Source organism: Scyliorhinus canicula, chromosome 11, assembly GCF_902713615.1.
Source record: "Scyliorhinus canicula chromosome 11, sScyCan1.1, whole genome shotgun sequence".
NCBI classification, from domain to species: Eukaryota; Metazoa; Chordata; class Chondrichthyes; order Carcharhiniformes; family Scyliorhinidae; genus Scyliorhinus; species Scyliorhinus canicula.
Window position 1 is genome coordinate 87,561,279 of NC_052156.1, and position 14,021 is coordinate 87,575,299.

Genomic DNA, 14,021 nt, shown 5'->3' on the forward strand with positions numbered 1-14,021 from the left:
CCCAGAGACTGTATAATATGGAGTCTCCAGTGGGGGATGAAAGTATAAAGCTTGGGTTTTGGGTGGGTTAGGGTTTTCAATTGTTGAGGAGGCGAAGGTGCAGGTGCTGAGGGCCCTGATCAGGCTAAGGGAGGTGATGAATTGCGTAGGATCGATGCAGGAGGGAAGGTCCAGGCCCGGATGTGTTCCCAGTTGAGTTCCATATGAAGTTTGGGTTGGAACTGGGGCCCCTGCTAGTGGAGATGTATAATCATTTGATGGTGAGGGGGACCTTCCCCACAAGCTGTCTCAGGCTTCAATATTGCTAATTCTAAAGAAGGACAAGTATCCAGAGCAGTGTTGATCATACCGCCCGATCCCGCTGTTGAATGTAGCTGCAAAGTTGTTGGCGCAGGTGTTGGCAATAGAAAATTGTGTGCTGGGGTCATAGGTGAGGACCAGACGGGATTTGTGAAGGGGTTTTCGGTGAAGGTTCGGAGGTTGCTTAATGTTCTAATGTTGCCCTCGGAGGGCCAAGAAGTGAAAGTGGTTGTAGTAATGGACGCGGAGAAGGCTATTGACCAGGTTGAATGGGAGTATTTGTTCGAAGTGTTGAGGTGGTTTGGGTTTGGGCAGAGGTTTGTGGATTGGGTTCGGTTGCTGTATAAGGCGCATAAGGTGAGTGTTCGGGCAAATAAGATCAGTTTGAATTATTTTACATTGTACCAGGGGACCGTTCTCTCCGCTGCTCTTTGCCCTGGTGATTGAGCCGCTGGCAATGGCGCTTGGGGGTGTTAGAGGGAGTGGAGGGGTATTGAGCGGGGAGGGGGACGAAGGACCAAGTTTCTTTGTATGCAGATGATCTCCTGTTGTATATTTCGGATCCAGTTGGAGCTGAAATAGGATCAAGGGGATTTTTGGGAGTCTGACCGCTTTCAAGGTCTAATCGTAAAATGGGGAAAAGTGAGGTATTCCCTATCAATCGAGGACAGGAGAGGAGGTTGGGGGAACTGCCGCTTTGGTTGGTGGGGGCAAGTTTTCACTACCTTGGTATACAGGTGGCGCGATGTTGGGCCCAGTTGCATAAGTTGAACTTGGTGCAGCTGGTGGAGAGAATGAAGGTAAACTTTAACAGGTGGAATGTGTTGTCATTGTCACTGGTGGGTCCATATGGCAAAGATGATGGTTTTGCCAAAGTTTTTGTTGGTGTTTCAAAATCTATTTATTTCCGTGCCTAAGTCTTTTTTTAGGAATATTAATGGGATGATCTTGAGGTTTGTGTGGGCAGGGAAGACTCCGCAGGTTACGAGGGTGTTTTTGGAGACGCATTGGGTATCAGCACTGAGGGTTTGGAACCAGTGTTGGCAGCACTTTGGATTGGAAGGCAAGTCTTTGTGGGCATTGATTTATGGTAATCAGGTCTGCACTGGAAGGGTTACGGCAAGTGGGATAAAATATTTTAGGGATTTATTTGTAGGAGGGGAGTTTGCAGGCCTGGAGGAGCTGGAGGGGGCATATTAAATGCCTAAGGGGAATGAGTTCAGATATCTGCAGGTTACGGACTTTATGACTGATGCTGCCACCCCCAGTGTTGCAGGATAAGCTTCTGCCAAGGTTGAGATAGGGGAGGGCAAGGTTGCCGATATATATGTTGAAGAGGGAGAGTGGAGGAGGTTAGGCATAAGTAACAGGAGGAATTGGATGGGGCGTTAGGTGCTGGAGCGTGGAGTGAAGCTATGCGGAGGGTGAATGCGTCTTCGTTGTGTGAAAGACTCGGCCGTATCTAATTTAAGGTGGTGCACAGGGCCCACATGATGGTGTCCAGGGTGAGTCGTTTTTTTCCAGGGCTGGACAGTGTGCGGGGAGGCCGGCGAATCATGTGCATCTGATGTACGTATCAACTCACTGGAAGACAAGTTCACAGATGAGTTCTACAAAGGATTCAGATGGGAACCTTGACTAGATGGCATAAAGGAGAACACTGATGGGCATGCAAATTGAGGTACTGGGTTCCTTGGCTAACATACCAAACAGCCCCCTATCACTGAAAGGTAGCATGAAGGAGTCTGCATGCAAGTTAGCAGAGATCTGTGTGCAAAGCTTGCCCTCTCTGCATCTTCCAACAACTGCATACTTGTATGGACAGGTCAGTAAATTTTCTGCCCTCCTTGTGAGAATGCAGTAATACTCCTTGCTAAATCCAGCAACTCATCACAACAGCAACTCATCACAACACCTCCAAAAACACTCCAGAGTAATTCCAGAGACTTTGCACCAGCAGAAGTTATTCTAAAGTATCTTAGCTACAAGTTGGGTACCTGGCTTCCATGTAACGTTAGTGCTGGTCCCTTCTTACAGCTGAACTCTTGTTCTTTGATGAGTGACAAGTGAACATGTAAAATGGATTTGCATGGTCCAAAGTTGAGCATCACATCAGCCAGTAAGGCTGAGTGATGTCATGATAGCTTCAGGGAAGATGCCTTCTGTGTTCACCGGGGTGCCTGCGTGAGCACCTCAGCATGAGTGGTTGCTTGGAAGTGGCTGGAGGGGCTGTATGCCCCACCTGGCTTGCTCAGAACCATCTCCAGTAAATCTCAATTTCGTGCTTACACTTTGTATAAAGGACAATGTGTGCTATTTTGAACTCATAGAGCATAGAATCCTTACAGTGCAGAACGACGCCATTCGGCCCATCGAGTCTGCACCATCCCTCTGAAAGAGCACTTCACCCAAGCCCACTCCCACACCCTAACCAATAACCCCTTAACCTAACCCCACACATCTTTGGACACCAAGGGGTAATTCAGAATGGCCAATTCCACCTAACCTGAGCACCTTTGGACTGTGGGAGGAAATTGGTGTACCTGGAGGGAACCCATGCTGACACAATGAGAAGGTGCAAACAGACAGTCAATCAAGGCCGGATTTGAACCCAGGTTCCTGGCGTTGTGAGGCAACAGTGCTAACCACTGTACCACCCAAATGATGTGAAAATTGTACAATTTCTAATGTATCATGTTGCTGTCTCCAAAGTTAGTGTTCTGTTACTAGATGGCTGAAATCTTGGATTTATTATTATAGAAATCATAGAATTTACAGTGCATAAGGAGGCCATTTGGCCCATCGAGTCTGCACCGGCTCTTGGAAAGAGCACCCTACCCAAGATCCACACCTCCACCCTATCCCCAGAACCCCACCCAACACTAAGGGCAATTTTGGACACTAAGGGCAATTTAGCATGACCAATCCACCTAACCTGCACATCTTTGGACTGTGGGAAGAAACCGGAGCACCCGGAGGAAACCCACGCACACACAGGCAGGATGTGCAGACTCCGCACAGACAGTGACCCAAGCAGGAATCGAACCTGGGACCCTGGAGCTGTGAAGCAATTGTGCTATCCACAATGCTACCGTGCTGCCCAAATTATATTGTGAGTTAGAACACCAGCAGAAGAGTTCTCCAGCAGAACCAGTCACCTGCAAATGCTGCATTTCCATTTTGTCTTTCAGCCAATGTTCTTTATTCAGTCAGTATAAGGTTCTGATATGTGCTTCAGAGGTGTGAATTTCACATTCTCCATTATGTTTTTATGCACTGATTTAGATTCCACAACCCTTTCAAGAAGTGTGATCACTTCTTCAAAGGGTTGTGGAATCTAAATCAGTGGGAACTTTCAAAAGAATACTGAAGAAATACTTTGCAAGAAGAACTTACAGAGCCATTGGGAAAGAGCAGGGACGTTGGCAGATTTGGCAGCTCCTCCAGAGAGCCAGTACAGGCCAGATGGGTTGAATGTTCTCATTTTGTGCTATGTTACTTCTAATGTTGGTAAGTGTACTGAACAACAGGGCAGCATAGTGGCGCAGTAGTAGCACTGCAGTCTCACGGCGCCGAGGTCCCAAATTCAATCCCGGTTCTGGGCCACTGTCCGTGTGAAGTTTTGCACATTCTCCCCTTGTTTGCGTGGGTTTCGCCCCCACAACCCAAAGATGTGCAAGGTAGGTGGATGCTAAATTGCCCCTTAATTGGAAAAATGAATTGGGTACTCTAAATTTATATTTTAAAAAAGAGTACTGAATAACTACCACCTCAAATCCACCATCACTGTCGAAACCAGAGTTTTGGAAATTTTACTGATTAAGTGTGTTTTCTTTAAGAACCTGCCATGCAACACCCACCTTCTCTCTTCATTCATTTTGTGGCAATCACACTAGATTCACAAGAACATTCAACACTGTTTTCAAATTGATTGTTTAAAGTTGTTTCTCGCTTACTGGGTTTGCTTAAAAGCCCCAGCAGATTTATAAAGGTGGTGAGTCATAATTGGCACTAATCGCAGATTGTTTGAAATTGCTGCAAAATCCAGACTACAACCAGGGTCTGAATCTAAATTGTGATGAAGGTGTTTGTTGACAGGATATCATGTTTAAACTGACATGCAACACATGAGGAATTGTTATATCTGATAAGTGAACAAAGAGGACTTTAATTACCTTGTAGACGTACAGTTCATGGACATCGTCTGAAAGTGTTGTACCATCATCTCGCATTAGTGGCGTAAATGCAAAACCAAACAACTTCTTTTCACCTTTGTCTTTTGCTAAATGAAAATTGGACATTGTGTAAGAATTGGGGAAAAGTAATATTTTAAAAAAAGTAAAACAAGGTAAAAGGAAATTACTGCGGATCCTGGAATCTGAAACCAAAAGAGAAAATGCTGGGAAATCTCAGCAGGTCTGGCAGCATCTGTAAGGAGATAAAAGAGCTAAAGTTTCTAGTCCAGATGACCCCTTTGTCAAAGTAAAACAAGGTGTTGATTAAAGGCAGACGTCTGGAGAAATGAGATGTAAATTTATCTATCTATGGAAAACAAGTATTTTACACATGTGATTGGAGAACAATGGGGCTATAGAGGTGGTAACTTCAAAGTGTAGAGATAAGGAAATGGCATCCTTGGGCAGCACAGTAGCACTGTGGCTTCACAGCACCAGGGACCCAGGTGAATAACGTCAAAGGGAAAAAAACTAAGGAAAGACAGAGAGACAACCAACATCAAAACTACAGCCAATTGCAGATATAGTTTCCTGAAAAAAGAAGTCATTTTCTGCCTTCACTGAACCTGAAAACTATTTCCCAGACACAGCCACATTAACCTGATTGTGGAACTGATTATCGACCTCAGGAAGCGTAGCATGACACCCCCCCGCTTCTGCATCAATGGCTCCGAAGTGGAGACGGTCGATAGCTTTGAGCTCTTGGGGGTCACCATCACAAAGTCTGTTCTGGTCCACTCACGTTGATGTAACAGTCAAGAAAGCCCAACAATGTCTCTCCTTCCTACGGAAGCTCAAGAAATTTGGCATGTCTGCATCGACTCTTACAAACTTCTACAGATGTGCCATAGAGAGCATCCTATCCGGCTGCATCATATCTTGGTATGGCAACTGCTCGGTCCAAGATCGCAAGAAAACGGAGAGTGTGGTGAACTCAGCCCAATGCATCACACAAGCTTGCCACCCGTCTACACCTCCTGCTGCCTCAAGAAGGCAGACAGCATTCTCAGAGACCCCTCCCACCCAGGCTTTGCCTACTTCCAGGTCCTTCCATCAGGCAGAAGATACAGAAGTCTGAAGACCCGCACATCCAGAGATAGGAACAGCTTCTTCCTCACAGCTACTAGAGCCCTCAACGACTCTCCCTCTGACTGACCTGTTCCCTGTAAGGACACTATTCACGACGCCCTATGCTGTTCTTGCTCATGTATTTGCTTTGTTTGGCCCATTGTTCTGCACTGTAACCAATCACTATTGTCGATGTACCATTTGTCAATCAATGTACTCTGTCGATGATTCTTTTTTTATCTACTATGTACATACTGTGTACGTTTCCTTGGCCGCAAAAAAAATACTTTCACTGTACTTCGGTACGCGTGACAATGAAATCAAATCAAAATTTGTTACATTTAGCTCGTAAAGTTACTTACTGTTGGACATTGTTTTTTTTAGAAAATATTTTATTGAGGCATTTATAATTTTAATGCAATTTCAACATCAAATTTCAACAAAAACAATACCACAACAATGTAACCAACAAACCCCCGGCACAAACCCCAGCCAACATGGTTTACACAAGCAGTCACAACCTTACCCAGCCACCCCTCTGCCCTTACTCATCTCTCCCATACCTCCCCTTTTCCCCCCTCCCCCCTGTTGACAGCTTAATTTTTCTCAAAGAAGTCGATGAACGGCTGCCACCTTTGAACAAACCTCTGCAACAAACCCTTCAAGACAAATTTAATTTTCTCAAGACTGAGAAACTCCGCCATGTTGCTAACCCATACCCCCGACGTTGGGGGTCCCGAGTCCCTCTATCCTAGTAAGATCCATCTCCGGGCCACCAGGGAGGCAAAGGCCAGGATGTCATCCTCTCTCACTTCCTGGGCTCCCGGGTCTTCCGACACACCAAAGACCGCCACCTCTGGACTCGGCACCACCCGCACTCTGACATGACATCAGCAAATCCCTGCCAAAAACAGCTCAGCCTCGGACACGCCAAAAACATATGGACATGGTTCGCAGGACGCCCCGCACAGCGCCCATCCTCCATCCTCTCAAGGAACCTGCTCAACCATGCCACAGTCATGTGTGCCCTGTGGACCACCTTGAACTGTATCAGGCTGAGCCTGGCGCACAACGAGGATGCGTTAACGCTCCTCAGGGCTTCCTACCATAAGCCGGCCTCCAACCTGCACCCCCCAGCTCTTCTTCCCACTTTCTCTTCGCCTCCCCTTTGAGGCTCCCTCCCACTTCATCAGCTCCTTATAGATCTCTGAGACCTTCCCCTCTCCTATTCCTGTTCTCGACACCACCTTATCCTGCAGTCCCTAGTGCAGCATGTGCTGCAAAACCTGCCTCCGCACAAAATCCCTCACCTGCAGATATCAGAACCCATTCCCACCTCACAACTCAAACTCCTCCCTCCAGCTCCTCTAAGCTTGGGAAATCCTCATTAATAAAGAGATCACCAAATCTCTCGATCCTTACCCGCTGCCACCTCTGAAACCCTCCGTCCAGCCCCGCTGGAACGAACCGGTAGTTATCACAAATCGGTGCCCACATCGACGCCCCCTCTAACCCCATGTGCTGCGTCCACTGATCCCACACCATCAGGGCTGCCACTACTATTGGGCTTGTGGAGTACCAAGCCGGCGGAAACGACAGAAGTGCCATTAACAGTGCCCCTAGACCCGTGCATTTACATGAGGCCTCCTACACCTGCTCCCATACCGACCCCTTCGCCACTACCCATTTCCTGACTATTGCAATATTCCCCGCCCAACAGTAATTAATGAAATACGGAAGAGCCAGCGCCCCCCCACCCCACGCTCCAGCAGCACCTTCATCACCCGCGGGGATTTACCCGCCCAAACAAATCCTGCGATCCCTGCATTCACTTTTTTTAAAGAGCGTCTTGGGAATAAAAAGTGGGAGACTCTGGAAAACAAACAAAAACCTCAGGAGGACCATCATTTTCACTGTCTGTACCCGCCCCGCCAATGACAATGGGAGCGCGTCCCACCTCCGAAGGTCCTCCCTCTTCTGATCTACCAACTGACCCAAGTTCAGTTTATGCAGCTGCTCCCACTCCCGTGCCACCTGGATACCCAAATATCGAAAGCTCCCTCCCAACACCTTAAACGGCATCTTACCCAGTCTCTTCTCCTGCCCCCTCACCTGGATTGCAAAGACCTCACTCTTACCCATAATGCGAGACCTCGTGCTCCCCCCCCCCGTATATCCCCTGCCAGACCCCCTCCGTTCTTAATGCCAATGTTAACGGCTCGATAGCCAAGGCAAACAACAGTGGGGAAAGGGGACAACCCTGTCTCGTCCCCCAGTGTAACCTGAAGAAATCTGATCTCACCCGATTTGTCCGCTCACTCACCACTGGTGCCTGCTATAGCAACAGGACCCAGTCCACCAATCCCTGCCCAATCCCAAACCGTCCTAGGAACTCCCATAAGTCTTTCCACTCCACCCGATCAAAGGTCTTAGATTCCATGCCTGGTGTTCCACTATTTGGTTGGAAGCCACCCTGGTATTCTGGAAGGATTTCTTCAAGGACTAGGAAGAGCCATCGAGCAAGGATTTGGGCGATGATCTTCCTGCAGATGGAGAGTAGTGGGAAATTACCACAGACCACTTTGTCTCCTTTCTTGAAGATGGTGGTGATGACAGTATCTCTGAGATCAGCAGGGATTTCTTCTCTGTTGCATATTTTCAGGAACAACTGAGGGAGATGACAGGTGATCTTTTTTCCTCCATGTTTGAAACTCCCAACTGGAAACCTATCTACTCCTGTTGTTTTTCCATTCTTCATGTGTTTGATGGCAGCTTCGACTTTGTCCTTACTTGGTGGGAGTCCAAGATCATCTTTGATGGGAGTTGGGGGATTTCCTCAAACACGTCCTCATCTATGATTTTATCACGGTTCAGGAGTTCTTTGAAGTGTTCTCTCCATTGAAGGCGGTATTTTCTCTGTCTCTGTGTCTCAAGAAGGTTCGTCCTTACTCCGCACCAGTTTGTGGCCTAGGGTGTTGGGCCCATAAATTGCCTTGATGGCACTGAAGAAACCCCGGGTGTCATGCTTGTTGGCGAGAAGTTGCAGCTCCTTAGTTTTCACAGTCCATCATTGGTTCTTGATTTGTACCTCCAACTTGGCTGATTAATAAGTTCTCCTCTTTGCCTTGCTGATTAAATACTTTTGTCAGATAGGTCTTGGATGATCCGGTAATTCTCGACGAACCAGTCTTGGTGTTTCCTGGTCTTGTAGCCGATGGTTTCCTCACAGCTTGAGATGATGGTTGTCTTCAACTCTTTTCCAATTTTCCTCCACTCCATTAGAATGGACACGTTGGTGTTTTTGGAGAAGAAATTGTTGGAGGTTCACTAGCATACTTGGCTCTTCAAGCCACTCAACGTTGATCTTTTTTCTGAACTGTTTCTTCATCTTTTGGTGCTTCTGGTGGAGTTTGATGGACATGGAGGAGTGGATGAGTCAGTGATGTGTCCAGCAATCATCTGCACTCGTGATCGCTTTGGCGATGAGTGCATCATTTTAATCTTGGGATCAGACAATGACAAAGTCAATCAAGTGCCAGTCCTTTGATTGTGGATGTCTCCAGTGAGTCTTGAACTTGATTTTTTTGGTGGAAAAAGTGTGTTAGTGATGACAAGCTGTTGCTCCGTGCATTTGGTGAGCAGTAGAACCCATTTCGAGCTGCAATTCTCAACTTGTTCTTTTCCAATGGTTCCTTTCCAGAGTTGGGAGTCCTTTCCAACCCTTGCGTTGAAGGCCCCAGGAGGATGATCTTATCTTCCTTCATACTACGATCCTGGACCAGGCCTCAACTGTTGCTAGGAAACCAGACAGAAACCCCAATATTTTAAGACTGAGGAAAGCACACTTCACTCCAGGAGTGATTCCGTGCACAAATAGGGACAGGGCATATTACAACAAACGTTATTACTAACACAGTATTATCAACTTTAGCCTCATAAAAAAATTGCTTACAATTACCAGTTAAACAATGCCTAACAATAACATGAAACACTGATTCCAAACTGCTATTTTTTTAGGTCCACTCAAGCAAAACCCACCTCAGGTCACCATTAACTTTTAAATAAGACTCAGGAATACTTGCTGTAAAGAGATGTCTTGAGAAGAGAGATCCTTCAGGAACCAGCTGCGGATTCTTGCCTGAGACAAATTACCGCCTAATCTGCCAGCCTTTCCAGAAACTGCTGTTCTATTCACACACAGATCTTTAATTGAACTGTATTAAGAGCACAGCTTCTTGTCTGCTAATATCCCAATCCAAAAACCTAACTGAAAAAAAAAACACCTGACTGCTTCAGCCCCTGGTTCCTCCTGTTAACTGCATCATCTAACTAAAACTAAACACAATAGGCGGGATTCCCGGTCCGACCGCACTCATTTTCTGGTGCGGCTGCTCCGCCGGCAGTGGGATTCTCCGTCTCGGCAGCTGCCCAATGGAGTTTCCCAGTGTGGGCACCCCCCGCCATTGGGAAATCCGCGGGTGTGAGTGTGCTACCACCTAAATGGAGGATCCCGCCAATGGAGAATCCAGCCCAATATCTCGAATTATCTACTCCCCAGGGAACACTCTTAATATAAACATATGGTCCATTGGCCCAACCTCAGCAAACAATATCCCTGGCTGGAATGAATTATGATCTTACTTTTAAGATGCTTTAATTGCACCTCTGTCTCCAAAAAGCCCAGCTGTCTTTCAAACCAGGACTTTAAAAAATATTACTGGCGCAGTCACATACTAACCAAGGCTTTTATCCCTTACTGAATCATATACAGATGTACACATTTCTGAAATGCCTACATTCATCACACCAGGAATGTTGAAGAGTATGGTGTCCAGGGTGGAGTAGGAGCCTTCTTTGGATGCATCATTGGCATCAAGGATTGTGGAGTAGGCACTCACGACCATTGCCTGCTGGTTATTGGAAAGTTGTAGAAGGAGGCAGAACAGTAGTACAGTGGTTAGAACTGTTGCTTCACAGCTCCAGGGTCCCAGGTTCAGTTCCTGGCTTGGGTCACTGTCTGTGCAGAGTCTGCACATTCTCCCCGTGTCTGCGTGGATTTCCTCCGGGTGCTCCGGTTTTCTCCCACAGTCCAAAGATGTGCAGGTTAGGTGGATTGGCCATGATCAATTGCCCTTAGTGTCCAAAAGCCTTTTCCATTGTCCGATAGGTTTAAGTTTCTCTCAGCTTATTTGGATATGCCAACTGACCATGGCACTGTGGTACAGGAAGCTATTCATGTAAGGGGAACAAAATGAATGTAGTGCTAGTAGTGGACAGCATTGCGAGGGGTGTGAATGAGCAAACTGACCGTGGCACCATGGCACAGGAAGCCACTAAAGTAGGGGAAACAAAAAGGAATGTAGTGCTAGTAGTGGACAGTATTGTGAGGGGGATTGACACTGTTTTCAATAGCAAAGAACGATGGTTCAGAAGGTTATGCTGCCTTCCTGGTGCGAAGGTTTGGGACATTTGCTCAAGGCTGGAGGGGAACATGCAGTTCCAGGTACGATCCAGGTATGATCTCCGCAAAGCCATCCGAGATGCCAACAGAGAATATCAAACCAAGCTAGAGTCACAGACAGACTCTCGGCGGTTGTGTCAAAGCCTGAACAACATAACGGGCTACAAAGCGAAGCCGAGCAGTATCTCCGGCAGCAGCGCACCCCTCCCCGATGAACTCAATGCATTCTATGCTCTGTTCGAGCAGGAAACCAATAATCCACTGTCGAGTGCCCCAGCAGCACATAACTCACCCATACCCACCATCACAGCTTCCGAAGTCAGATCGGGATCGGCCTTCCTGAAAGTGAACCCTCGGAAGGCGACGGGCCCGGACGGGATCCCTGGTCGTGCAGTCAGAGTCTGCGCGGATCACTGTCTGTGCGGAGTCTGCACATCCTCCCCGTGTGTGCGTGGGTTTCCTCCGGGTGCTCCGGTTTCCTCCCACAGTCCAAAGATGTGCAGGTTAGGTGGATTGGCCATGATAAATTGCCCTTAGTGTCCAAAAATTGCCCTTAGTGTTAGGTGGGGTTACTGGGTTATGGGGATAGGGTGGGGGTGTTGACCTTGGGTAGGGTGCTCTTTCCAAGAGCCGGTGCAGACTCGATGGGCCGAAGGGCCTCCTTCAGCACTGTAAATTCTATGATAGTAATCTATGATACTCCACTCCGAGGTCCACACCTGCTTTAAGAAGACCACCATCATACCAGTGCCAAAGAAGAACCAGGCAACGTGCCTCAATGACTACCGTCCGATGGCCCTGACTTCAGTCGTAATGAAGTGCTTCGAAAGGTTGGTCATGAAGCGCATCACCTCCATACTCCCAGAACGTCTTGATCCACTGCAATTTGCATATCGCCGCAACCAGTCCACAGCAGACGCCATTTCCCTGGCCCTACACTCATCCCCAGAGCACCTCGACAACAAGTCAAGGGGCAGCAGGGTAGCATGGTGGTTAGCATAAATGCTTCACAGCTCCAGGGTCCCAGGTTCGATTCCCGGCTGGGTCACTGTCTGTGTGGAGTCTACACGTCCTCCCCCTGTGTGCGTGGGTTTCCTCCGGGTGCTCCGGTTTCCTCCCACAGTCCAAAGATGTGCGGGTTAGGTGGATTGGCCATGCTAAATTGCCCATAGTGTCCTAATAAAAGTAAGGTTAATGTTGTTGGGTTACGGGTATAGGGTGGATACGTGGGTTTGAGTAGGGTGATCATGGCTCGGCACAACATTGAGGGCTGAAGGGCCTGTTCTGTGCTGTACTGTTCTATGTTCTATGTTCTAAGTACTCCTATATCAGACTCCTATTTATTGACTACAGCTTCGCCTTCAACACCATAATCCCAGCCAAGCTCACATCAAAGCTCCAAAACCTAGGACTTGGCTCCCCACTCTGCAACTGGACCCTTGACTTTCTGACCCACAGACCACAATCAGTAAGAATAAACAACAACACCTCCCAATCGTCGCACCAGACTCGGGACACAATGAGGTTGTTCAATTTTGCGAGAGGCCTATTACAATATTTACAATGCTCGGGACACCTGAGGAGATCTAATGAGATCTCGTGAGACATTGCGATTTGGATCTCGTCCCTGCTGGGTTGGATCCAGATTAAGATATTTAAGTGGACAGTTAGGCTCACTCAAATATGTCGGCATCAGATTCTCCCAAGATCCAGGACCATGTCATACCTCAAGGACCAGGTATAACGGCACCTGGAGGGACCGCCCAAGCCGTTGGAGGCCCCCAGGTCGTCAGGCTCTGGGTAGGGCGGTACCCTGGCACTCCTACTACCACCTGAGCACCTTGGTACAGCCATGTGAATCTCCAGGTTCTCTGGACCTCTGCCAGGGTGCCAGTTGACACTGCCAGGGATCGAGCCCTGACCTGCCCTTATGAGGTGGGGTTTGGGGGGGCTCGAGTACCCCTAACAGGTAAGTTGAGCCAGTCCGGATGTGGCGATGGAGAGTTGAGAGATGGGGCGGAATTTAAATATGGCGCCCGATCTCTTCCTGCATCGATGAGCTGAGCTCGTCAGTGCAGGAAATGAAGTCAAGTATGGCCTTGGTGGGGTGCTCCTCGCAGAGGCCAAAAAAATAACAGAGTCCCGTATAATAGCGGGGTCGTTCCCGACGCTGCATTCGCCAAGAAACACCCCACTTAACCGGGCAAAACGGGACTCATCGCGCCCTTAAGCACATCATTCCAATCACTCCATCACAATACTGCACTGTTTAAAGATCATCTTTTAAAACCGAACCCAGCTGCTCTCTCTGATCCCGTCGCACTAATTTATCCTCAACAAACACCTACAATCAGACAATCTGTTTATTGTTGCATTGGCATTTATAGGAGCTCGTTGTGAAAATTGACAGTTGTGTTTCTTACATTGCAACAGTGCTTATTCAGTTCAAACTACTTAATTGGCAGTAAAGTGTTTTAGGACATTTTGAGGTATTGAAACGTGCTATAAAAATGCAAGCCTTTCTTTTTATACAAACTGAACTATCAAGGAGCTCTTGGTAATATCCTAGGGTTAGTACAGAAAGGAAATTACTACAGCAGCAACAGCACATCCAAGACTTTTTTTCATGAAGACATTTTGAATAAACACAGAATAACAGAGAGGCAGTGTTACTAATAGGTGACTTTGGTCCTGTGTAAATTTTGGGCCAGTGTATTCAGGGAAAGAAATCCATTAAGCATACAAAACCTTTGTTTATATGCAGTCTGGTAACAATGAAGGACAGATCTGACACTTGTGACAGAGGGGCGTGTTCTGCAGCGGCGGAGCTCGGTTCATCAGTAGCTGGCAGTGGGATCTATTGGTCCCGCCGTTGTCAACAGGGTTGCCCGTTGAATGCACTTCTCACTTCTGTGACACCTGCAGTGGGGTGTGCTGTCAGCGGGACTGTAAGGTCC

At 47.6% G+C, this 14,021-nt stretch overlaps 1 protein-coding gene across 1 annotated transcript in view; it reads right to left on the reverse strand.

The window, feature by feature from the left end:
* The window catches only part of dock3 (dedicator of cytokinesis 3), a 1,304,448-nt gene that overhangs the window by 498,420 nt on the left and 792,007 nt on the right, over positions 1 to 14,021 (reverse strand). The window contains 1 exon segment of the mRNA XM_038810823.1: positions 4,476 to 4,582. Within this exon segment, the coding sequence (XP_038666751.1) occupies positions 4,476 to 4,582 (107 nt within the window).